This window comes from Hetaerina americana, unplaced genomic scaffold (assembly GCF_022747635.1).
Source record: "Hetaerina americana unplaced genomic scaffold, ioHetAmer1.1.p SCAF_466, whole genome shotgun sequence".
Taxonomy (NCBI): domain Eukaryota; kingdom Metazoa; phylum Arthropoda; class Insecta; order Odonata; family Calopterygidae; genus Hetaerina; species Hetaerina americana.
Window position 1 is genome coordinate 110621 of NW_027287059.1, and position 26172 is coordinate 136792.

The 26172-nt window shown below is 37.8% G+C and overlaps 1 protein-coding gene across 1 annotated transcript; it reads right to left on the bottom strand.

Moving 5' to 3' along the window:
* Positions 1 to 2520: 2520 nt before the first annotated feature.
* LOC139693329 (probable cytochrome P450 301a1, mitochondrial) lies at positions 2521 to 25543 on the bottom strand. Its single transcript, XM_071591441.1, has 9 exons — positions 25302 to 25543; positions 25090 to 25206; positions 24687 to 24763; positions 19799 to 20000; positions 17538 to 17700; positions 15634 to 15803; positions 11618 to 11696; positions 11153 to 11401; positions 2521 to 6210 (listed from the first exon to the last, which is right to left on the bottom strand). Exons 1-9 carry the CDS (start codon positions 25508 to 25510, stop codon positions 6097 to 6099), a joined length of 1380 nt encoding a protein of 459 aa, XP_071447542.1. The 5' UTR covers positions 25511 to 25543; the 3' UTR covers positions 2521 to 6096.
* Between the last annotated feature and the right edge of the window lie 629 nt (positions 25544 to 26172).

The following is a 26172-nucleotide window of genomic DNA, read 5'->3' on the forward strand; positions in this document are numbered from 1 at the left end:
CACGGAGCCTTCGAGTCGTGGAAAAGACGCTGGCAAAAGTGTTTGTCGACGCTCAAGGAATGTACTGATTGAAAAATTTTGAGTTAAATGAGCAAAATATGAAGTAATCTATTTTCCGATACTTTTTATACAAACTATGTAACTTCTTTTTTCATACCCGACAGTATTCGGATGAATTACCGCATATTTACTTCGTGTTGTACCAAGAGGCTACTTTTTTCCCTCTCCCAAACTCCGTCCTTCTTCCGTTCTCGTCCAATTGGAAGTTAGGTATACGTATAGGTCAATTTCGCAGATGAAAGCATAATTAAGTGAACCCGTAGGCGTGTGGAACTCGCATAGTCAGTGAAAAGGCGCCAATTCCTATCCCTTTTCCCCTGCATAGTGTCTCTGATAGTCCTAGTTCTACCAATAATTGACGCAGATTAGGTTTAGCCGAAGTAGCTCTGGGGAACCACCAGGATATGAATCTGGATCTCTGCCAGGCAAGTTCTCTCATATATCGCCATGACGGAGGCGTTCGCAAATTCCAAATTAAAACTTCCACGGAAGAAATGGACTTGATCAATCCGAGGAAACGACGCGCCATTCAAGAGATTCCAGAGAAATCAGCTCTTTGTATTCTCCTTCGCTCTTCGAGTTGACCGAGAGTTCTCCTTCCTTCTTCCCAAACAGAATAGAGAGTAATTTATGAATACACTAGGCTTGCCTTATTTAAGCGAAAATGCCATTCAGCGAAGCTATAACGACAAATACGACCCGATTATTATTAATTCAAAGTATAAGCGCAAACTATTCCGCGCGGCGTATATAACAAAGCCAGTAATTTTACAGAAATATACTGAAACTAAAAATTAAGAAACACTTAATTTTTGATGTCATATGCTTAATCTATAGTCACCCCTGCCTCACACCCTAGCGGTGGTGGGAAGTTAGCATGTAGATGGATAGAAGCTGAGGATGTACGGCAGCGTCACCCAGAACCGAAGCCAGTCCCTCCGGTCAGTAATTGCGCCACGGAATGTAGAAAATTTTTCGAAAGTAATAATTGCATACGAGTATTAACAACACTAAAAAGTTCATCCTGCAATTTCCCCTCCAGGACATGGAATCGTAACCACCAACGTTAAAAATTTGAACTTAGTGGATTGATGATCTAAATAACTTATTAGAAATTGAAAACAAACTCGAACAAAAGGACGAAATAACTATAGCCTTTACCCCTCCAAAATGGCAAAGAAAATTCATCTGGAAAGTATTTTACACCAGCAGTATCTTTGCATGATATACTAAAGTTTTGGCAATTGATAGAACTATTCAGACAATCCTAATCTTGACTCTTTTTAATATATCTACTTTTCATTAGCAGTAATCTGGCTTAAAGTTAAACTTAGAATCTTCTCCTTCGCTGGAAAATATCTTAAAGTTAATAATAAAACAAATGTGTTTTGAAGAATAAGTGCCTTAAATATGAATTACCAAGTTAGGTGACATACCCCGCCAAATTGACTACAACCTTGACATGGTGGAAAGGCCTCAGCGTTCTCATGACCCCATACGTATGTTCTCACTTAGATACCGTAGTTGGGGCACCCTTAGTTCCATGATCTACATTATTAGAATAATTTACAAAAATATATTGGAGCGAAGAGTTAAGAAAACTGTAATTTTTGATGTCGCATACCTAGTGTGTAATCATCTCCTTCCACACACCGTAGCAATAGATTGTGGGTACCAGGTGAATAGATAAATTTTCCCACGTATAATGAATCCTGAATTCCAAAACACAAACTGATGCACTTTGAAAGTTGGCTTTTTAATTCGGGGATGTCTAATTTTGTAAAAGTAATTTGCCAAAAAATATTAAATTTTAAACTAATGATCCAAGGCTATTGAATTTTGCAGCAGCTGTTTATAATGTACGAAGCGTCTGTTGGCATAAATCAAAATATGAGTTTTTAAGTGACATAATGGCTAAATAAAGGATACAACAGTTCAATTTTAGATTCTCATTGAAGTGAATGAATATTTAATGTACTACCATCCGTATCTAAAAATGATATTTTATATTTTTTGGTTTTTGCAACATCAATTTCCAGTAAAGTATATTCAAAATGGATAAATCCTATGGCAACTTGTGAATTTTTATCCTATGTGTATATGAAAAAGTTAGAATTGGCACTTACTCTGGGCCATTGGTTTCCTTGGTTCCCAAATAAATAAATTTTTAGATTTATATTTTTTCAGGATATGTATGTATTTATAACCAGAAACCCAGTAATCAACCCGAAGGTCAGTTTGATAGGTGAGGGTAGAGTTTACCCAGTAAAAAGCCTGACAGAATGTGAAATTCACACATCAAGATAGGGCCAGTTCCTTTCCCTGTGCTGCCTATGGTTTCTCAGGAAGATCAGGTACTTGAAAAATCACAAAGCTTGGGTGGAGCTGAGGGTTCCCACAGAGACTTAAAAACTAAATGAAATAAGACTTCAAAATGAAATAAAGTTGTACATCAGGGAATTCATTTTATTTACAAAAATAATCAGCATTACATATAAAAAGCCTTTCATAAACTTTTGAAAATATAAACACAAGTTGCAACAAGCATTGTGCATGATCATGCACTGAAATGTCATCATAAAAAAGGATAAAAATGGAGTTACATAGGATATGCAGCCAGGCAGAATATATTTTCATTTGTTTTGATTGCTTTTGACAATTGCTAGTGATGGATTTCAACATATGTGGTGCCTCAATCATTTCAATAAATATCATCATAGCACCAAGGTTTTTGATACTCGATACTCAAGCAATGGTATGATGATTTATAATATGACAAAGTTTTTTCACAACCCTGAAAACAGGAATTATGAAAGCTGCTTATCAAAGTAATTAACATTGGATAGGTTAATTGTAGGTACTTCATGTATTATGTATCAAATTTTACTTGTGGTGGGTTATGTTGGCGTGATGGCTAGTGCACTGGCCTGTCAGCCTGAGAGCCCTTGATTGAATCCCGATGGTGGTAGGATATTTCAACATTCTCCCAAACTCTATTTATGGCACTACATATGTAGGGAGCACTTTAATTGGAGTATGCTGTCCATCGGATGGGACGTCTAACTGTGGATCCACTGGGGTCATTTTGTTGAGAGTAGGCTAATGCCAGGGCCAGATTTCTTTCCAACCTTCCCTCTCCCATTCCCTGAAAATCCTTCTAACTTCTTGAGTGCCCACCAATTTCCTGGAACAAGTGGCCCTAGGTGTCAGTCACTTCCCCTAATAACTACCACCAATACCACAAATTTTACTTCTGTTCTGCCTGATATAACTAGTATTTTACAATGCCAAAAATTGCCAATAAAAATGATAGAAGTTATCATATGAAATAGAGAGTGTTGCCTATACCCACATATTGTATTAGGAGGTGCCTGCCTCCTATGACGACCAGTTCATAATTCCATTTCATTGGTAATTCCATCCTTAATTGACCTGAAGGGAGGTGTTGATAGGGGAGGGTGTAACTCACCCATAAATTCCCCTTAGAATGTGTGGTATTGACTCATTCAGGATGGGGAGGACATTTTCTTTCCCTCAGCTACCATTTTATTTCCCATAAAAACGGTTGCTGAGAAATTTCACCATTCCATTCCAAATTCATCAGTCAGGCTTTTGCCCAGGAACCATCTAAGCCAATTTCTGAATGCTCAACTCACTAAGCTTCGAAGACCTTCTGATCAAAAATAATTTTTATTATGAGCTAATCTACCGGTTAAGGTAGGTTTTTGGATGGACACAGCTACTAAATAAATATTTTGTCATTTCTAACAAAATACAAAATCCAGTACCCTACTCTACATCAGGTCCCTCTTCATCTCTGAATACCTTCTTCCTCCCTTCATCCCATCCAACATTCCTATTCTGCTCCTTCCCTTTCCTCGTTTGCCTAACATTCTCCCCTCTATTACAGTCTTCAACATCCCAATGCCGGTCAATACACCCTTCATCCACTTTTCCTGCCTCCATAGGATTTCTACCAATAGATCCCTCTCTTCGCCCACCATACCAAGTACTTCCTCATTTGTTTTCTTCTCTGTCCATTTCATCTTTTCCATTCTTCTCCACACCCACATTTCAAAAGCATCCAGTCTATGTCTAAGACCACGTTTCTGCGCCGTACATAGCTACCTTCCATATCAAAGTTTTCACGAGTCTTAATATCCTTACTCAACGTCCCTGTCATCAACTCCCTCCTCCTTGTGAAAGCCTCTTTGCCTAGCGCAATTCTTCTCCTTACGTCCCTACTACTTTGACCATGTTGGTCCAAAACACTTCTGAGATACGTAAACTGTTCTACCTGCTCCAGTTTTTGCTCTCCTATTTTAATGTTTAGCTTAGCCTATTTCTTTCTAGAAAATTGCATAACCTTTGTTTTAATATTTTGATTCTTATCCCATACCTGTCGCACTGAATTTTCAATTCACTCAGCAATGCTTGCAACCCCTTGGCTGACTGACAAACTGAAGCTTGGTCATCAGCAAACCTAACAGATTTTACGAATTCCCCACCCACTTTCATTCCTACCTCCAGTTCTTCCAATGCCTCTTTAATCATTTCCTCTGCATACAGGTTGAACAGCAATGGTGATAATGGGCAACCCTGCCTTACAAAAATATGATCAAAAATATTAATTCTAAAATTGTCAAGTTGTCCCAAAGCATATTCAACCAGCCAGACTGTTCTAGTTAACATTTCAATTTCCTCTTCTGCAGTTCCCTCATTTCATTCACTAAAATTGTTACATGTGTTCATTCTCTCTAATTATTTGAACCAGCCATTGTTGAAACTGTGATGGACCATCGCAATGGTTATCAAGTTTAAATATGAATATTCTCATTGTTACAAGTGGTAGCATAATGCCATCGCTGTACCATGTGGTTGTTCATAGAAATATCCAAAATTTTCAACTATTTAGTATGCAAACAATAGTCTGCCTAAAATGAGTGTATACATGTATGCCAAGAAACCTAATGGAGACAACTTATTTAACTGGGAACTATGTATTTAGATTTATCATTTAAAATTGTTTCTGAAGTTAAATGTAACACAATTTTCATCACAGCAAAACAAGATTTAATAAGCAAGCACTTTCAATAAAACAGCATGACTTCATCTGTCATCCTTCATAAATGCTCCATACAATGATTCTAAGCTTTCCGCATTGGTTGTCATTCAAATCTGATGCCTTACACTCCCTGTTGCATCATGCAGCAAATCATAGCACAGAGTAAGCAGATTCAATCCACACCTACCCAAATTTGTTAGGAATGATAAAATAAAAATAATTAAATAATTTTTTGCAATCTTGTTTCCATAGTCATTATAGTGCTATGTTCTATAGCTATAGCTATAGTTCATAGTGCTATGAACATTAGCTAATATTTGAAATAATATTATAATTTCCTCCTACTACAAATTCAGCCCATTCCTCCTCCACTGACCATGGTAAATATCATTACTGCTTGAAAAGCAAAAGAATCAGTCAGCCATTGAGAAGAAGAGAGAATTTTGCATAAAGAACTTTTACAGAAGCGGAACAATTATTAATTGAAGAACTGGGCAAAGAAGTGTCATATATAGTAAAGACAGTTATGAAATAGACATAACAGAGGTGGAAAAGAGACTGATAATAAGGAAAAAAAGCGGCTTTGTATTTCAGTGTACATAAAATGGAAGAGAATGAATAACGATGGATTGCTTCATTTGACACGTTCATTCCATTGCATTCAAAAGGAAGCGAAAGGCAAAATATGGTGTTTGACGCAGGAGTGTAATAGTGTGTTAGGTATACATGGTGTGTCACTGGTTCCAAGAGAACAAAATACTCTGAGATCATATGTAGTCTATTCCCTGATGGGAGTGTAAATAAATGCCACAGTGAAATGTTACACAGAGGCATTTTTTCCTCATCACCAAAAATATGTGCAATTAATAAGAGGATGAAGAAATGAATGACCCATGGTGCAACGCCATCAACTCTTCTCAAGGTCGAGGCCTACAAGTATGTATTTATCATTCATTCTTCCAGCACATTTTTCACTCCTTACGTTCAGCCAGTTTAAATCGAAGAGGATCCTTTGGTGTGTTCAAGAAACCACTATGAAATCTCATTTCACCATAGTTGTACTCAATTGTAAAATTTCGCACTACCTGTTAAAAAAATGAACACCAAATTTGATAAAAATCATAAGGCATGAGGCTTAAATTTAATGATATGTTACAGAAGAGTTTCATTGAATTTTGAAATATTAATTCAAGCCAGTACAATATTTCCCCCGTAAATTAAAAAACTCGGAATCTGAACAAAATCTTTGGGTAATTTTTGTTTTAAAAACTGAACACACTCTTGGAATATGACCTTCTGGTACAGAATCTATTCTGAAATAACGAAATAGTCACTTGGGATTTTCATATAAGCTTCATTGCATGTGGCCAGGGTTTCATTGCACATCTACATAATCAGGGGAACAAAAATACCAAATGTGCAGTCTGATGCATGGTCATGCAAGGGGGAGAAATAGTTAGTGGTCGTTAGGGATGGAGTGGAATGGCTTGAAAGGAAATAGTCATCACTGAAACTTTGCATCGGAATGAAACAGTTTCACAATGTTACACCTAATACAATTTTCACCAGCGTGCCCTTTATGTGTGCTTGATTGCACACTTCCACAGAGCTCACAACCCTATGCTTTATCAATCAGTTCATTCTCGGAAGCTGCAGGGAAAGACTATTGTGTGATTTTCACATCTGATTGGATTCTTTTGTGGCTATTTTGAATATAATACCAATTTGATTTAGTTGCCATGGGCCCTAAAGAACGAAGAGTAAGAGAAAATCTGTTAGACCTACAATTGATGCTGAGAAAGATCTGAGCAAGCTGAACATGAAAGCAGTGCACCTGCGGCTAATCCCCCACCTGCTTTGTTTGGGTTTTATAAATTGGCTCTTCATGCAACTTAGAAAAACAAAGATGCTATCAAAGCAGCTGAAGTGGCAAAAAGGGTTACAGCACTGACCGCTAGGGAATCAAAAAGTATGGATTAGATGGAAAAGCTTCCATTAGTTTGAATTAATGAAAAACCCCTAGCTGGCGATGTAATTTCTGAGATGATTATTTGTGAGAAAAGCTAGGTGCTCAATGATGATTCAGTGAAAGGCCAACCTAATGTTCTCAAAAGGATAAGTTTAAACTAGAAGAAGGAGCTTTCAGAAATTTAAGAGAAGGACTGGGATCCATAGTGTTGTTATGCATGCCACTGACTGCCAGTTCTAATTCAGAAGGAGCAGAAAATTTTGTGAAGCAGTTTGTGAGCTACGAGGGAGTTGTTCCAAATCTAGGGTTCAATTGTGATAAAACAGGTCTCTTTTGGAAAATAATACGTGGGCAGAACTCTCTCCAAGAAAGAGAGGTCTGCAATGGGCCAATGAAAGATCGCCTTGCTGCATTGCATCAATAGTGGGAGCTGCAAAATCTTGTACCTCTGCTCATGTACCATTCACAAAATTCATGAGCTTTTAAGAAGAATAGCATTACTAAGAGCAAATTTATGTAGAGATTGAATATTAAAGCATGCATTACCAGACAGTTTTTCACTGAATGGACAGACACGGAGTTTGCTCCTTCAGTCAAGTTTCATCCACAAGAGAAAAATCTCCCAATGAAGGCTTTCCTTGCACTGAATAATACTCCAGTTCATTCGTCAGAATTAGAAGATATACAAGTACATGTATTGGTGATCAAATATGGCTCCATCAAGATAAAATATTTATCCCTTCATCCCACTCCTCATATTCAGACCATGGACCAGCATTCGATCTCAAACTTCAGAAAGGTGGGCAAAAAGTATATGATGATGATTCCAGATATTTTTGAAGTCACAAATGAAACACAATAGAACATCAGTAAGTTCTGAAAGGATAATTACAATACCCTCCATTGCCAAAGAGTCATCAAAAAAGCATGGAGGGAAGTATCTCTGAGGAAAACAAATTCTGACATCAAATCTCTGGCCTGAATGTGCTGTTAGAGGAGATTTGAAGGTTTTGAAGAATAACCTGTTGTTCCTGACATCATACCTATTGGAACGCCCTTGGGTTTGAAAGTCAGATAGAAGATGACAAAGATTTAGTGGATATTTGCAGGTCTGAGCTGAAAACAGAAGATCTTCAGTGCCTCGACCGGTAGCAGAAGGAACAATTCAGAAAGGAAATTTCTACAGGGGAGGAAGAGGGATAATGCTAACAAAATTCATGAGCTTTTAAGAAGAATAGCATTACTAAGAGCAAATTTATGTAGAGATTGAATATTAAAGCATGCATTACCAGACAGTTTTTCACTGAATGGACAGACACGGAGTTTGCTCCTTCAGTCAAGTTTCATCCACAAGAGAAAAATCTCCCAATGAAGGCTTTCCTTGCACTGAATAATACTCCAGTTCATTCGTCAGAATTAGAAGATATACAAGTACATGTATTGGTGATCAAATATGGCTCCATCAAGATAAAATATTTATCCCTTCATCCCACTCCTCATATTCAGACCATGGACCAGCATTCGATCTCAAACTTCAGAAAGGTGGGCAAAAAGTATATGATGATGATTCCAGATATTTTTGAAGTCACAAATGAAACACAATAGAACATCAGTAAGTTCTGAAAGGATAATTACAATACCCTCCATTGCCAAAGAGTCATCAAAAAAGCATGGAGGGAAGTATCTCTGAGGAAAACAAATTCTGACATCAAATCTCTGGCCTGAATGTGCTGTTAGAGGAGATTTGAAGGTTTTGAAGAATAACCTGTTGTTCCTGACATCATACCTATTGGAACGCCCTTGGGTTTGAAAGTCAGATAGAAGATGACAAAGATTTAGTGGATATTTGCAGGTCTGAGCTGAAAACAGAAGATCTTCAGTGCCTCGACCGGTAGCAGAAGGAACAATTCAGAAAGGAAATTTCTACAGGGGAGGAAGAGGGATAATGCTGCAGCCATTCCCACAGCCAAAATCAAGGATATTCTCATAATCGATGGTTTTCAGCATAGCTTTATGGAATCGATTCATATTGGAAATGAAAAAATAGTAACTTTGTGATTCCACAGAAAATTTATTTCGATATGACCAGGGTTTTGATGTTAAACGTCATCTTCAGGTAACAAGGGATGTAACAAGGATGTCTGTAAGAGTTGCTGGCTGAGGATGATATAGAACGTCGAAACCCAGGCCGTATCAACATAAATTTTCTATGGAATCAAAAATTTACCATTTTTTTATTTTCAACAAGGAAATTCTCAGCATGTGGTCAAAATCTCAGGCAGTCATTAGGAAATGGCACCCTGATAAAGCTCTTGCTTACATGTAAATTTGTTCAATGATGGCATCACCAAACATTTTAGAAAGTTCAAAAGGTCTCAACATCCGGCCAATTCGGAATGTTGGACCACTTCTGTCAAATTTATTCTTTTTTTATGGAAAATGCTCGTTTTTGTATTTTTCATTTTTATTAAGTTATATTTTTCTTCCAATACTACCATTTTTAATAAGTAAATTTGTGCCTTAAAATCCTATGTATATACTGTCAAAGTAGTTTTAAACAATTGAGCTTTCGGGACCCAAAAAAATGGATTAATTCAGCCTATATTATTTCAAAGGGAAAATATTGTCTTGGAACTCAAACAAGGTTCTGGGACATATTAGGTTCTTAATCCAATATATTACTACATAAATAAATTTTCCCATAAGTTAATCCAAAATTACGGCTTCTAATAATGAAATACATAGGTCCATATGCAACTATAATATGTAATCATAAGAGTATAAATCTGGAAGGCAAATAGAAAATGAACCACGACAGTTATTGCAGATTGGTCACAGAAACAAAACTAGGTCTTCTGCACTTAATTTCAGATTTGAGAGCAAAATTGGTTCACAATTGCTGGATTTGGATTGAGCCCACGGACAAAAAATATTTCATTCTTATGGCTACAGCTTTTGTCCTTGCATAGCGTGTATCTTTAGTTAGAGAATGGCAACTCAAAGGTTAAAATATCCGCTGAGGAACAGGAACTTGGATATTATTTTTGTCAACATCAAATCATTACACATAAATTCAAAAGTTGCACATTGGACTTCCTCCTTATCCCTCATCCAGTATTTCCCAAGCAGCCCACTCACCTTTTTGGCTCCATTCTACCCGGGCCATCATCCACTAATGGTAATCTTCTCTCCCCCTCAAAAACTATTCCCCTCTTCCATTCAAGCTTTATTTCTGTGGTGATGCCATTCATTGGTAGTATGCCAAATTTGAACTATCATTATAATATTTTGGTTTCTCATAGACTGATTCGATTCTAACAGATGTTCCTTATAAAATTCTTTTGCAATCTCTCACAATATCCCTATTGGAATAACTTTGAGTTCTTATGCAATAGTTCTAATAGTACTGGGTCCATAAGGAGAGGCAGATCAACGCACCATGCAGTCCTGGTTAAAAATAAATGACCTCAAACAAGGACAGGACTCAAAGCAAGAATAGCATTAAGTAGAGTCAAATTTAATGATGTTATTTTCTATTTTCCCCTTCATAGTTAGATATTCTGCAGTCATGCCTTCTCTCTGAGTGAAAGAGTACAGAGGGAAACTAACTCTGCAAGTGAATAGGAAATGATGTCATTGATTAGGCTGAGAGCTGAGGAGCCTATAAAAGATGAGGGGTGATTACATGAGTGCATTTATTTCATTCTGCCCCAAGGGATGTTTGCTTTCCTGACTTTAAATGAATGATCACATGAGATTGTTTTTCTATACTTATTTTTCTAATTAATCACCTTGATTTAATCTCAGAGCCAATTGTTATTAATTTTCAATATTTCCTTTGGAGTAATATCCATGTGTAAGTACAGATGTGGAACCTTAATCAAGGGTAGATGGCAACATCTTTCTACTGGTGTGGAATTCCCATGGAGACAGAATCAGATGAGGGAGTCTAGAGTCAATTAGGTTTTGATCAAAACAACAGAGCATTCACACTTCTTTCTTTTCCTACATCATATAGAGCAGGTATAGGTGCATCCCTATTAAACAAGAATTGGTACCTTGGCAAGAAGTATTTCCATCTCCAACTCAGCAAATCTTTTGCCCAAGCAACTTCTAGGTCCAAAACCAAAAGGCAGAAAAGCAAAAGGATTCTGTTTTCCTTTGCTAACAGATTCAAATTCTTTCACGTCACCAGGAATGTCTTTGCCAGGTTTCCTTTTCAGCCACCTTTCAGGAATGAATCTGCTAGATTGAGGGAAGAATTCCTCAGAATTAGTGGTTATCGTAAATGGCATCAAGACTCCAACCTAGAGATAGAGCATAAGAAAATATATGTTAATTGAGGGCAATGTAAACTCTGTAGAGACCAATATAATTGTTAAAAAATAATAACTCTCTACGACAACATTACAATGAGTTGTACAATAACATACAGATTTTATTGCGTGCATTTTTAAACATCAGTTCATATTAATTTCTTTAATATGGAATAAAGTAGGTTAGTTGGAATAGAAGAATCTCACCCCTTTTGGGATTCTGTAATTGGACAGCAAAGTCTCCTTTGTGGTAAATCTAATATTTCCAGATATTATTGGTGATAGTCTGTAGGATGAGAATAAAAATATTAATGCAAAAGAGCTTATGTCTATTGGTCATAATGGAAATAAAGTTAAGGATGCTTAAATGTCTAATAAAGAAAATATAACTCAAGTAATAACACAAAAGTTCATATTCCAAAGAACTGCAGGAGATAGCAAGACACTTAAACACATGACCTTTAACACTTGGCTAGAAATCGAGGGATCCACATAAAGGAACAATTAATCACATACAAAATAGGCATTTGATTTTCAAGTAATCTAACATTTTCAAAGGTTGATATGGCTCTAAACTAGCTGGTTGTACACCCATGTTACTTCCATGGTCTTGCTTAAAACTTGCTTTTGCTCATATGATTTTTATTGTTCAGGTACTGAGGTTATTTCTTGTATGTACGAGTGTTGTCAAGGTATTAACTTAGGTTTCGGCCAAGCGTGGCAGTGGGTAGGGCTAGAGCCACCACCTTGGTGGCTAAACGTCCCTACACTCGGTACACATCTTAATGTGGTTCTTCTACTTAGCTCACTGCAAACTGTTAAAATGCGCGCTGCAATAGAAAATCCTCTGAGTTCTCCACAGAGACTGTTCCAGAAAGCAAATTACATTTTGAAATAAAATATGTACCCATTGACAAGACAAAATTTAATTGCATAAATCTGCAGTTCACATTTCAAAACTATTTTTCTCCATAGTCATAATTCAAATTGAGGCATTTATCATAACAATACACAAGCTTTTCAATTCAGTCTCTGAAGAAATCTGCCACCGCCTTACATTTTAATCAATTGTTTACACCAGCATGCAATTCAACTTCACTGTCTGTGTGTAGTGCTATGCTGCAAGCCACATCTAGTGAGAGATCCCTAATCATCTCCTAACACTTCACAAAGTTGCCTGTGAATTTCAATTGGCTTGTGGTTTTTTACCAATGCAAACCTAATCATACATCATACTTCACAACTCCTGGGATTTTCTATTGCAGCGCACTTTTGAACAGTTTGCGGTGAGCAAAGTAGAAGAACCACATTACCAAAGTGGGATGCCTACTGAGTGTACGGGCGTTTACACACCAAGATTATCCTTCTCTACTCACTGCCAAACAAAGCAAAAACATAAGTTACTCTCTGGTCAGCCCAAGTATGTACTACATATGTAATCTTCAGGTACCAAATGGCTCCTATCCTAAAGTTTCTCACGATCTGGAGTTCTTTTACATGCATTTTTAGAGATTTTCAACTAATCAGATGCTTTCTAATGGATTCCCAATGCATTTTCAAGCATGTTCAAATACTTTTAACACACTTATAAGTTGTGTACTTACCAATATAATTGGTGAATTTACTGTTGTTTTGAATAATAAAGTATTTAACTGAAAAGAGCAAAAATGTTCAATTATTATAGCCAAAGCATCTGTCGCAGCTTAGCCACAAATTAAAGCAGATGCAAATAATGGCTCATGGGTGAATTTGTGATTGTTGTCTTTTGCAATGCCATTTAAATTTCAGAATTATTTTTTAATACAGAAAAAGTAACCTTAGTAACAACAAGATGCTTGTTCTCAGCTAATACTTAATTGGAGGTTTAGGAGTTGTCAATTTGTCTCAAAATTCGTTCATCCAGGGAATTTTCCAGTCTTCAACCCAGACCCTACCAAAACTGCATTAGTGTCTCACTCTTAACCAGGAAAGTTTTATCCCTATTAGCGGCCCGCTTATTTTCCATGGTATATGTGGAAATGGCAGGGAAAAATGCCGCTTTGATCAATTTGTTGGTCTGCACTAAGAAATTTATATATTAAGCCTAATATGAAATTGTTTTAGCTAATTTTTTTGCATGAACTTTAAATACTTACAGATACAAAAAAAATTCATCTCCGTTGTTATTTAGTCCACAAAATTAGAAAAAAAATATAATTTAAATTTATTCAAAAAATTTAAACTTTTACTTTTCAGATTAGAAAATTTGAACTTAATAATTTTTTTACAATAAAAACTTTGTCAGAATTAGTTCCTACCACTATTACTTAAATTACACAAAAGTGTTAATGCTTTTAATATTTTTTTAAAATAGTTACATTGAATAAAGCAAAATAGACACTCAAGTCCCAGGCACATAATTTAACAATTTCACTCATGTTTGGGAAAACATGCACCATGAACACCTTTCGCACATTTTTTATTTATTGTACGGCTTCTTTTTCTCTTGCCTTTCCTTATTTCACTTCTTTGCTGCACACACAGCAGTCCTCTTTTATTTCAGGTATTTTTTTTAATGGCCTATTTTCTCGTCTAGCATGTTCCTCTGATTTTCCACATTAGTCATTTTTCTCTAGGAGTAATTCATTTCCAAAATCTTCCACAGTGTCAAATGCAAATGCATGATAGGCTTTTTCTCAGATGGGAGGTTTCTTTGTAAACAATATAGCTGGCGAGGATCATTCATGAAAATATGTTGAAACATTTTTTTCCAGTATTTCAGTCCATCTCTCATTAAGATATGTGTACAGCTTCACATAAGATGTGTCAATGCCACCCATGTGATCATTATATGATTGTATAATTGATGAAACCTAGCACAATATTCTTACATTTACATTTGAGTGAGCGTTTACTGTTTCCTGCTCTGAAATTGGTGGATAATAAGATCACTGGAAAATGTTCTGACTTCTTCTCGCGCATGGCAGCTGCGAGAACAGGGCCTCGGTGGAAATACCTCTTCACTCCTACAGCTAATTTTTGTCACTTATTTGGGTAAGAATTTCTTACTTCTACAAATGGTACCAGCAACATAACAACCTACCTCATGCAAGTGTTTTGCAGACATAAAAAAATTATCTACACAGGGCTACTACACGCAGAGAATTCCACACCAGAGTGAAGATTAAATATTTAATTTCTATTAAGATGAATTTTCATGTGCCATTGGAAATGTGTGTAGGACAATATGGGCAAGGTATATAGTACCACAAAGATGATCTTACAGCAATACAAAGATGAGCTTTTAAGTTCTACAAAGTGCATAGGGATATATAAGCTTATATATAAGCTGTATGGCATCTGCTACAGAGGAAAAGAAGAGACACGTACGACCTGTTGAATCATGTTCACCTAACCAAAATGTGAACATATATTTCATTTTCATCATGAAAATTTGTCAGCAAAAATAAGAAAGCATGATAAATACTCAAAAATTGCCTGTAAAAGCTACGCCATGCACAGAAAAGTTAAGGTGTGAGAGAAAGTATACCAGATCGATAGATCCGCCTGTGGCATTCTTCACACATACCCCATGAGTCACACGCTATTATTAAATTAAGAGAGACCACCAAAAATGTACCAGAATAATAGAAAGATAATTTTCCCCTGCAAAAACCTGATTACTTGTTAACCTGCTTTACTCAATTGATTCATTCTTTTGTATCAATGTTCATCACATTTAAGAATTTATATTTATATATTGAGTAATATTTATATTTACAACTTTTAATATGGTTGTACCATTTATCCAAGTGCATAAAGTATTATTATTAGTATGTCTGCCAGACAAAAAGAAGAAACATTGCCGAAAATATAAAAGTTAAAGTTCCATGGAATATAAAAATGGTAGCAATGCAACAGAATTAATTCATAGTGTATTTCATTGAGTAGAATACGGTATCAAGCTGAATACACATGATAAAAATGCAATAATGCTCAAAATTTGAGTTCTGAACATTTGCACATAAAAAGAAAATTAAAAAGCAATAGCATTATGGAGTGTCTAGATTTTCCTGAATGATAGGATCCATTGACGGGCATGGCTGTCCCTGCTAAACTCACCTTCTCAACCCTAAGATGTTAACAAAACCAAATGTATACCAGGGATTTGGAGGAGGGTTTTAAAATTACATTACAATCTTAGAAGTGATAACGGCATAACAATTGTCATAGAATCATCTCACCTTGCACTTTCCTTCAGACAGGCCTTCAGATATTTCATTTCTTCCAATATCTGCTCAGTGATTTCATTTTCCTTTCCAGGAAGCAATTTCTTCACCTCTTGGAAGAGTATATTCTGTTTGTCTGGATTCTTCGACAGATGATACATAGCCATGGCAATTGAATATGATGTCTGAATGTGAAAAAGAGTACCATTTAAGTATGTATTAATAATTACATTTTATCAATTCTTAATTGGTGTAGGATTTGTTGTTTCTCTATCACTTGTCACCATATATTTAATTTGTTTTAAATCATCAGTATAAAATCATTCAATCCTATATTACCTTTTAACAAAATGCAAATATTTTTCCACATAAAATCTTTAAAAATTCATAGACATTGACTTAGTCAAAGGAAAATAAAAATTTAAGAAGCATGCTATAGCCTTTCAAATGGCAAATCTAAGCCAAATTTTCATTATAAAGCTCTGTACATTTCTTATTCCAAATCTAAAGCTTTGTGCTTTTGCAAGCACATTGGAGAGTCACATTTTGGAGGTGATTTTTAATTTGGCTTTTACTGCATAAGACAGACTTTGCAGTGGTATTGAATCACTTGCTTTCTTCACAAAGGTTGGTATTTTTTTTCTATGACCAAAATATGGATTGGTTCAACTTTCTTTCAGTACTTATTCCAATTTTAAATGTTATTCATTATTAAAAGTTAAATTTAAAGATAAGTTTCAGAAAGTCAATAAAAGGATTTTTAAGCATGAAATTGAATTCACTGAGCGCTACTCGTTTTCACAAAGAAGCTACACAGGTCACCCATTTCTCTTTATTGGCTCAGTCTTTTGATGGAGTAGTTCATCACAAAAACTGCACATCTTGATATTATTCTTTGTGAAAAACATTCAGTGGCTAGTAAGCATGGCCTTATACAAAGAAGATGACCACAATGCATTGCAAGTCATAAGCTGGACACTTCACGTGAGCCCATATTTTGTTCAATAAGAGCTTTTCAATGATTGTGACATTCAATTTTATGAGCTCAGCACCTGAACAGCCTCCATCATGAGAATGAGGCCAAGTTGTTGCTTGACACTGCATAAGCGTTCTCTTACAGTTACATCTTTCCTTTGACATGATCAAGGATATGCAAGCGACTGACTACGGCTGATGTCTTAGTTCCTCACATCCTTTAACTTGTTGGCCATAGCTACAGTTGGTCATGCACAATTGTCTATCAATAATTGTTTCATCAATAAAATTTCATTCCAAAGGAGGTCCCTGGAGCTCATCATAGATTACATGTTGTCATTCCAATTAATGACATCAATTTATCCTTTCAATGTGCATAATTGCGCAAATAATGACCTTTTCTGTAAGATCTCTGAATGTTTTACAAAAAATGATGATATCACATTTCATCAAGCTACAGGCATTCAGAAAAAATGCATCTAATTTCAAAATGACTATTCAACATGTTGACAAATAAAATTAATAGGAAATCTCCAATTATACCTTGAATTTATGCCAATATTGAAAATAACTCTCCCAAAAGTCCTAATTATTCAGAACAGCCACTGTAAATTAAAAAGGTTCATCAAAGTATTTTCTTTTAATCTGTGGCATTCATTTGAACCAATTTATAGAAATTTTCAAAGATCTCTAAAAAAATCTCTACAAAAATAAAATGTCTTCAAGACTTCGAGTCTTCACGAATACAATACATTCAGGCACCTTCAAAACGTTATATATTTTAAATTGACTCACAACTTTGATGGAATAATGCTTCCTTTGGAAAAGACAAAGAATAAGATAATCAAAAACACAAGCCTTAAGTTTCTCATTATTATTACATATTAACCTGTGACTGTATTGCAATTAGAAATTACAACAAGGCGGTATTAAGTTTTCCTCACAGTGTCAACACCTCCAAACAGCATGTCTTGGGCCATTACACTTGCAAATTTTGGATCACCACGAGCCAAAAGCCTTTCAAGGACACTTGGCTCCCCATCTGCAACATCAGTCTGGTGCTGCTTCAGTCGTTGAACTGCTTCTTCAACATACCGATTGGATATTCTGAAGTTGTCAAGTGATTGCAGAATATTAATTTAGTATTCTTAAATGAAGTAATGATTTAGTCCATGTGTGTGTGCATGTGTGTGATCCTTGTGTGTCTGTTTGTATGAGATGTGTGATGCATGTGTGTGATGTGTGTGTGTGTGTGTGTGTGTGTGTGTGTGTGTGTGTGTGTGTGTGTGTGTGTGTGCGTGCGTGCGTGCGTGCGTGCGTGCGTGCGTGCGTGCGTGCGTGCGTGCGTGCGTGCGTGCGTGCGTGCGTGCGTGCGTGCGTGCGTGCGTGCGTGCGTGCGTGCGTGCGTGCGTGCGTGCGTGCGTGCGTGCGTGCGTGCGTGCGTGCGTGCGTGCGTGCGTGCGTGCGTGCGTGCGTGCGTGCGTGCGTGCGTGCGTGCGTGCGTGCGTGCGTGCGTGCGTGCGTGCGTGCGTGCGTGCGTGCGTGCGTGCGTGCGTGCGTGCGTGCGTGCGTGCGTGCGTGCGTGCGTGCGTGCGTGCGTGCGTGCGTGCGTGCGTGCGTGCGTGCGTGCGTGCGTGCGTGCGTGCGTGCGTGCGTGCGTGCGTGCGTGCGTGCGTGCGTGCGTGCGTGCGTGCGTGCGTGCGTGCGTGCGTGCGTGCGTGCGTGCGTGCGTGCGTGCGTGCGTGCGTGCGTGCGTGCGTGCGTGCGTGCGTGCGTGCGTGCGTGCGTGCGTGCGTGCGTGCGTGCGTGCGTGCGTGCGTGCGTGCGTGCGTGCGTGCGTGCGTGCGTGCGTGCGTGCGTGCGTGCGTGCGTGCGTGCGTGCGTGCGTGCGTGCGTGCGTGCGTGCGTGCGTGAGTGCGTGCGTGCGTGCGTGCGTGCGTGCGTGCGTGCGTGCGTGCGTGCGTGCGTGCGTGCGTGCGTGCGTGCGTGCGTGCGTGCGTGCGTGCGTGCGTGCGTGCGTGCGTGCGTGCGTGCGTGCGTGCGTGCGTGCGTGCGTGCGTGCGTGCGTGCGTGCGTGCGTGCGTGCGTGCGTGCGTGCGTGCGTGCGTGCGTGCGTGCGTGCGTGCGTGCGTGCGTGCGTGCGTGCGTGCGTGCGTGCGTGCGTGCGTGCGTGCGTGCGTGCGTGCGTGCGTGCGTGCGTGCGTGCGTGTGTGTGTGAAATGTGTGCGTGTGTGAAATGTGTGTATGTGTGATGCGTTTGTGTGTATGTGATGCATGTGTGAAATGTGTGTATGTGTGATGCGTTTGTGTGTATGTGATGCATGTGTGTGATGTGTGCATGCGTGTCCTGCGTGAGCTTGGCGTGATCATATATTTGGTGCGTGTGCCTGTGCATGCGTGTGTGCATACATGTGTGCATGTGTTCATGCGTGTGTACTTGTATGTAAATGTGCTACATATAAAACCATAAACACAGTAATCAACCCGAAAGTCGGTTTGGTAGGTGATGGTAGAGTTCACCCAGTACTAAGCACTATACGGCGTGTGAAAATTCACACATCAGGGTAGGGGGGCCAGTTCCTTTACCTGTGCCGGTTATGGTTTCCCAGAAAGATCTGGTAACCAAAAAATCACATAGCTAGGAGCGAGCTGCAGGTGCCAAGAGACTTGCCCGGGAAGCGAACCCGGGACCCTCCAGTCAGTAATCCAACGCTCTACCCCCTGGACTACCACAACCCACATATATACATCTTTAAAACAAATGCTCTTCAGCGGTGACACAAATATATAAAAACTTTGATGGTAACATTCAAACACAGAAATGCATGTGAACATATATTCATTTACATGAATACAAATCCAAGGAAAAGGGATTGGAACACATATAAAAGACTTAACCAGGACCTGAGCCAGGGAGCTTCAACTTCTTGCTAGGTCAGTGTTCTAACCACTAGTGCTATCAAGGAAACGTAAATTACTCTGCAATCTGCTTGGGGTTTATGCAATCAAATGCCCCGATTATTTTTTCCACGGTAATAGTCCCAGTCAAGGAAACATTTTTACACTTGTGATCTTCCCCACCATTTCCATGTTTGTCTTTTACATTTGTAATACATACACACTCACTCATACTATATATTTACGTAAATAACACCTTCAATATCTCAAAAACACTGAGCAGAATCTAGTAATGGTGAGTACTTACTCCAAGAACACATCAAGGGCTTTTACAAACTTTTTCCAAGTTGGAGTAGGAAATATTTTCCATATCGGTGGGCCAACTTCTAAATAGAAGGAACATTCAAAAAATGTTCCCACAGCATCAATCATCCTCTGGGGCTCCGATTCCTTTGGCAGGTTTGGAACCAAACAACCAAGTCGTGTATCCAAGGCCACAAAAGCGATTGCTGTAAGTGAATGTAAAAGCATTATTTTATTTTAACTAACAATAAAGCTGACATCTCTTTAATTTGAAAATTATGGGTTGTCAATTTCTATTTTGACTACCTTTTAAAGTCTAGCAAGTTGACATTCATGGAATACGTATATTTTCTATAGCAAACATTATTATTATAGGTGATCAACTGGTTACGCTAGGTTTTGATGGACACAACAACCAAATAAATATCTTGTCCCTCTTAACAAAACACAATGCATCATTCCATTCTATAGCAGGCCCCGCTTCACTTCCATGTACTTCTTTTCTCCCTTCATCATGTCCAACATGTCCTATTCCCGCCTTTTTCTCATTTCCTTTCCTCATTCCCGGCCAACATTTCCCTCTCAATTCAAGTCTTCAAAATCCCAAGTCCGATCAATATGCCTTTCATTCCGCCTCCTTATAACTTCTCCCAACAGTCTCCTCTCCTCACCCACCGTACCCAGCACTTCCTCATTTGTTTCCCTTTCCGTCCACTACGCCTTCTCCATCCTTCTCCGCACCCACATTTCAAAAGCCTCCAATCTACACTTATTATCCTGCTTCAATGACCATGTTTCCCCACCATGCATAACTACATTCCATATCAAAGTTTTAATGAGCCTTTTCCTAACATGCCCTTACCCATTGTCCGTGTCCTTATTTTCCCTACTCCTTGTGAAAGCTTCTTTGCCTAATCCAATTCTTCTCCTCATGTCCCCACTACTTTGACCATTTTGTTCCAAAACACTTCCAAGATATGTAAACTGTTCACCTGCTCTAGTTGTTGTCATCCTATTTTAACATTTAACCCAGCTTTCTCTTTCTGGAAACCTGCATAACCTTTGTTATATACTTTCTTTTCTCATCCTAAACCTATCACATGGGTGGCAGTAGTCCAGGGATAGAGGCCGGGTGGGCCCGGATTCGATTACTGGGCAAGCCTCTCTGGGTACCCTCAGCTCCACCCAAGCTATGTGATTTTTCAGGTACCTGATCTTCCTGGGAAACCATAACCAGCACAGGAAAAGGAATTGGCCCCCCTACCCTGATGTGTGAATTTTCACACGCCATCAGGCTTAGCACTTGGTGAACTCTGCCATCAACTACCAAACCGGCCTTCGGGTTGATTACTCGGTTTATGGTTTTTTTTATATCTTTTGCAATTCTCAATTAAATCAGCAATGCTAGCAACCCCTTTGCTAGCTGATAAAATAAAGCTTGATTATCAGCAAACCTAGCTTATTTCATGAATCCCCTGTCAACTTTCATTTGTATCTCCAATCCTTACCATGCCTCTTTATTCAGTTGCTCGACATATACATTAACAACTGGCTGCAATCTATATTCCTCTCTATTAGTGATCTCACTGGAGGTAATAAAGCTAGAATACAGGCAGATGACAGGTTTCACTCATAGCATTGCTATAAGAAATTGTGAGAAATTCGGGATGTGATACTGACCAGGAATCTTCCCCACACAAATGAAAAAAGTCAGCTTATATTTTTACATGCATTACAGTAAAGCAGAATCGTAAGATACTGCAGTGTTAAACAATTTCTTAGTGACTTGAAATTTGCTTGCGGAGTTTTCTGTGTTGAGCAACTATGCAACTGCAACAAGTTTGAACTACTTCATAAATACTACCAACAAAAATTTTGAGCTTCAAATTAGCTTCAAGCAAAGTTAAGAACTGACCCTTTAATCTTTTTGTTTTGTTTGGATGAAAGAGAAACCCACATTAATTTCAATGCACCAACAGAAAATGCCCACATAAATAGCTCAAGACCATGGATAGCTGCCATTTATTTTTGACCTAGTCATACGAAAACATTTGCAACAGCTATTAGGACAAAGCACCCAAAAGTCAAAGCACTCGTGTTTTGAGATTAGAAATGTATTAAAGACTTTAGAAAGAAATACGAGGGTAGCGGGAAAAGTTCTCCGAATGGGATAGAAATAAATCACCTCCTTGAATTTTTTTTTCAATAGTCTCACTGTACACTAATGAACTTGGTCTAGCAATGTTCCAATGTATAGAACCAATCTTGAAAATTAGATTCCTTCAGGTCGGCAAAATACCCATCTACTTTGGCTGTTAGTTCCTTGTTTGAAGAGAAACTTGTCTGCCAGGGAAAATTTTGACCTTGGGGATGAGATGGAAATCTAATGGAACCAAATCAAGTGAATAAGGTGGGTGTAGCAACAATTCGTATCTTAATTCACATTATTTGCCATGGCAATGATACTTGAGTTTGGAGGTGCATTTGCTTGATGAAAGATGACTTTCTTCCTTTCCAACCCTGGCCTTTTTTCATACATCTTTTGCTGTAGTTATTCCAGGGGGTTAGCGTAGTATTTTCCAGCACTTGCTTGACCAGTGGAAACATAATCTATCAGCAGAATTCCTTTCGCATCTCAGGAAACTGATACCATCACCTTTTCAGCCAACTGTATTGCCTTCCCTTTTTTTGGTGGCAGTGAATAAATGTGTTTCCATTGCTTTGACTACTGTTTTGTTTCCAAGGTATAGTTATGGACCTAAGTTTCATTTGTGGTCACATACCAATGCCCAAGATCTTGTTGGTTGGTCTTAACATGGGTCAAACATTGTTTAAAAATTTCCATTCTGATGCATTTGTGGTCCTGTGTCAGATCTCTCCCCATCTGGCAGATAATTTTCTCAAATCCAATTCCACCATTAAAATGTGATATGCCCGTTCAGATGACATCCCTACTGCTTCAGTAATTTTTCGCACTTTCAGTCGGCGATCCTCCATTACTACTTTATGAGAGACATCCGCACCACAGATCTCTTCCCAGAGCACTAATGTGTTATTACTGCATGGGAAACTCAGTGCACTAGCACTGCCATCTGGTGGTTATTTAGAGAACCTTTCTAGCTACCCTCTTAATTTAAACTTCTTAAATTTATGATTATTGATTCATCACTTTATATTGTTTAGCGGAAGGTTTATTTTAAAATGTTGTCCAGTCATGCAGGAGTCTTTTTCCTTCACCAGATATCCTGAATATGTTTCGTCTTCAAGTTAAAAAACTTTAGGCACAAAATAACTGAAAAGAAAATATTATATATCATAAATATTTCATAATTACATTTTCATATCTGCTCAGATTCTGCTGGTAAGAAAAGTTTCACTCACTTTTGATTACATGAATAGGACTTAGAAATAATTTGTTTACACGTATGTCAATTTCTCAGTAACATAAATCTGTTTCCAAAACTAAGTGAATGATAAATTCAAACCTATGGCTTGCATTCTCAATTTTAGCACATTGAAACAGTTTAAATTTTGGCAAAATCAATGATATAATGCACAAAAATTTGTAGGCAACATCTATGCTACAGTTTACTTATAGCCAAGCCTCAACCCAACTCCAAAACCACATTGAATAATTAGGAGCGACAGAGTAACATCATCCATTGAATTCTCTATTCCAAGAAGGTAGGACAGCAGCAAGTGCAACTCAAAGTTGTACATTTAAAATTTTGTATTGGATACAATTCATTTGAAAGGAAGTCCTGAAAATGATGTTACTTTCACATATTTGGTTCATATTCCATATTTTTACTTTCTCACCTGGTAGGTCCCATAGAAGCCAGATAAGCAGTTATAATCAATAAATGATGTGAACAAAAAAAGGCCAGACTGATTTTATTCTGCGCAACCCATTCAATGGATCGAAATGAGACACAGTGTGCCATCTAGCGACACATCAGACAACTAAAACGAGAAGTGTTGCGTTTGTTTACGTCAAGTCTTTATGCAGCAGCAGTGGTGCATGTTCGTTGCCGCGTGCAACGGCAGCAATGGAGGAGCTAGAGGAACAGCGTGTGAAATTTTGTTTCAAACTTGGCAAAAGTGCTACGGAGACATTTGAAATGATACAGCAAGCCTTTGGTAATGAAGCTATTAGTCAAAGCCAATGTTTTGAGTGGTACAGTCGTTTTAAATCGGGTAGAACCTTGACAGATGAAGATTCGCGAACAAGGCGGCCTTCCACTTCGACAGACCCCAACCATGTCAAATTCCTGAACTATTTGGTGTGGGCAAATCACCGTTTTACTGTTAGGGAGATAGGCGAGGAAGTGAATATTAGTTTTGGATCCTGTCAGACAATTTTGACAGACATTTTGGGCATGATGCTCATCGCATCAAAATTTGTCCCACCGGTTCTGACCGATGAACAGAGACAAAAACGTGTGGATATTTTTTCAGGAAGTCCTGGATGAAGCCAATGCCAACCCTGGGTTTACAGTTATGATATTGAGACAAAGGCCCAGTCTTCACTGAGGAAAGGTCCTCATTCTCCACAACCAAAGAAAGCTCGCATGTCCCAGTCCAATTTGAAGGTCATACTGGTATGTTTCTTCAATTGGCAAGGGCTGATTCATTAAGAATACGTCCCTCAAGGTCAAACCATCAACAAAGATTTCTACTGAAAGGTTATGAAGAGGCTGAGGGTCAAGGTATGCCTTGTATTTCTACACTTATGTTTTGTTTTGATGTAATATAGTTCTTCTTCAATTACATTTCCAATTCTTGACAAACGTATTGTGTCATCTATGTGTTACTCTTTTTACATATAAATAATTAATTAGTGCCCAGTCTGCCTATCATGAAAAACACATGCAACCAACATTTTAACTCACATTCAATGGACCACTTGAACAGTTCGTTGACAAAGTCAGGAGGCATTTCATCTCTGCTGTCCCTGAGTATACGGATCCTAGAATTACGTGTAGTCAAATTAGATTATATTTTCTTTCATAAAATTCATAATCTTACTCTTTCACACACAGTGTAAAAAAAGGGTGCCACTTTTGCAAAAGTTACCAGAGGTTACAAAAAGTTACCACCGACCAGAGGGTCTTAGATTTAAAATCTAGGAATGCTTTGGACATCCAAACTAAAAACTAATTTTATGGACATCATAACTAGAAAATTATCGCTAACATAGAAAATCATTTTGCCTACATTTGTACATATTTAAAAAATAAAATGATAGTGCTGAAGTACATATCTTAAAAATCAAAACATGAAATGCATTCTTACTGTTCAATAAATTCCTGTGCAACATTTCCTATTGGCTGAATATATTTCTTTGAAATCCTTGGTTGCAACAATGGCTGATTAGCTTTACTTCGAGCTGCAAGCCATTTTTCTCCATCTCTGGAATAGCAAATGCATTTTACATCAGTCTCCACAAAATAATATTAATGATCATTAAATAGAAATTTTCAAAACTGCAAAAATGTGACTCTTACTGTACTAAGACACCACCTCCATCACTGTAGAAATTTTTCCTAACAACTTGGCGATAGTAGGTCATTGCTTGTAATGTTTTCCGTATGGGCCATTGACCCTCATTTCGAAAGGTTGTCTCAACGTCCTCAGGTCGAAAAATAAACACTATGTCAATGGAGCCAGCAAGTCTTTGGAAGCAAGCTATTTTCCCATATTTCTGGTAGATCATTCTATGCAATTCTTGTATTTCCTTTCCATAATATTCTCCTGATGAATGATAATGATATGGGATAAAATTATTATCAACCAAATAAAAAAATGGTAAATCCCATGGAGTCATTCCTGGAGTTAGTTACATTACCAAGACTTGTTTCTTAATACACACACAGTAGTTTAGAAATATGAAGACCAATTTTAAGATAACTTAAATACATATGCATAGGAGAGAATTGAGAGAGTAATTTGGGCCTTGTACTGTCAATTGCAGAAGCCTACATTATGCCAAAGAAATATTTTAACAGAAAATTAGGATTTGAAGAATAGACTTTTTATTAATAAATTTAAAGTTGTTCCAGAATTCACCCTGTCATCTTTGCAAACTTTTGATTTCCAGGTTATTATTTTTAATATACCATGAAGAGACAGAAGATTTGATCAAGACTGTATTTTTGGAACCGAAGGGGATTATAATAAAGGCCATTATTCCTGATTTAAAATAAGTCTTTATCCTATGTCACTAATGAAATACACATGAAAGATTAGTGCTGTGAGTCAAACTATAAAACTTAAATTTTGGAGTCGTCAACAGAACTAAGTTATTGCTCTTATCAGAGTTTTAAATGAAAAAATAATTTAGAGCATCATTTAATTTACAAGTAACATTAAATTAAA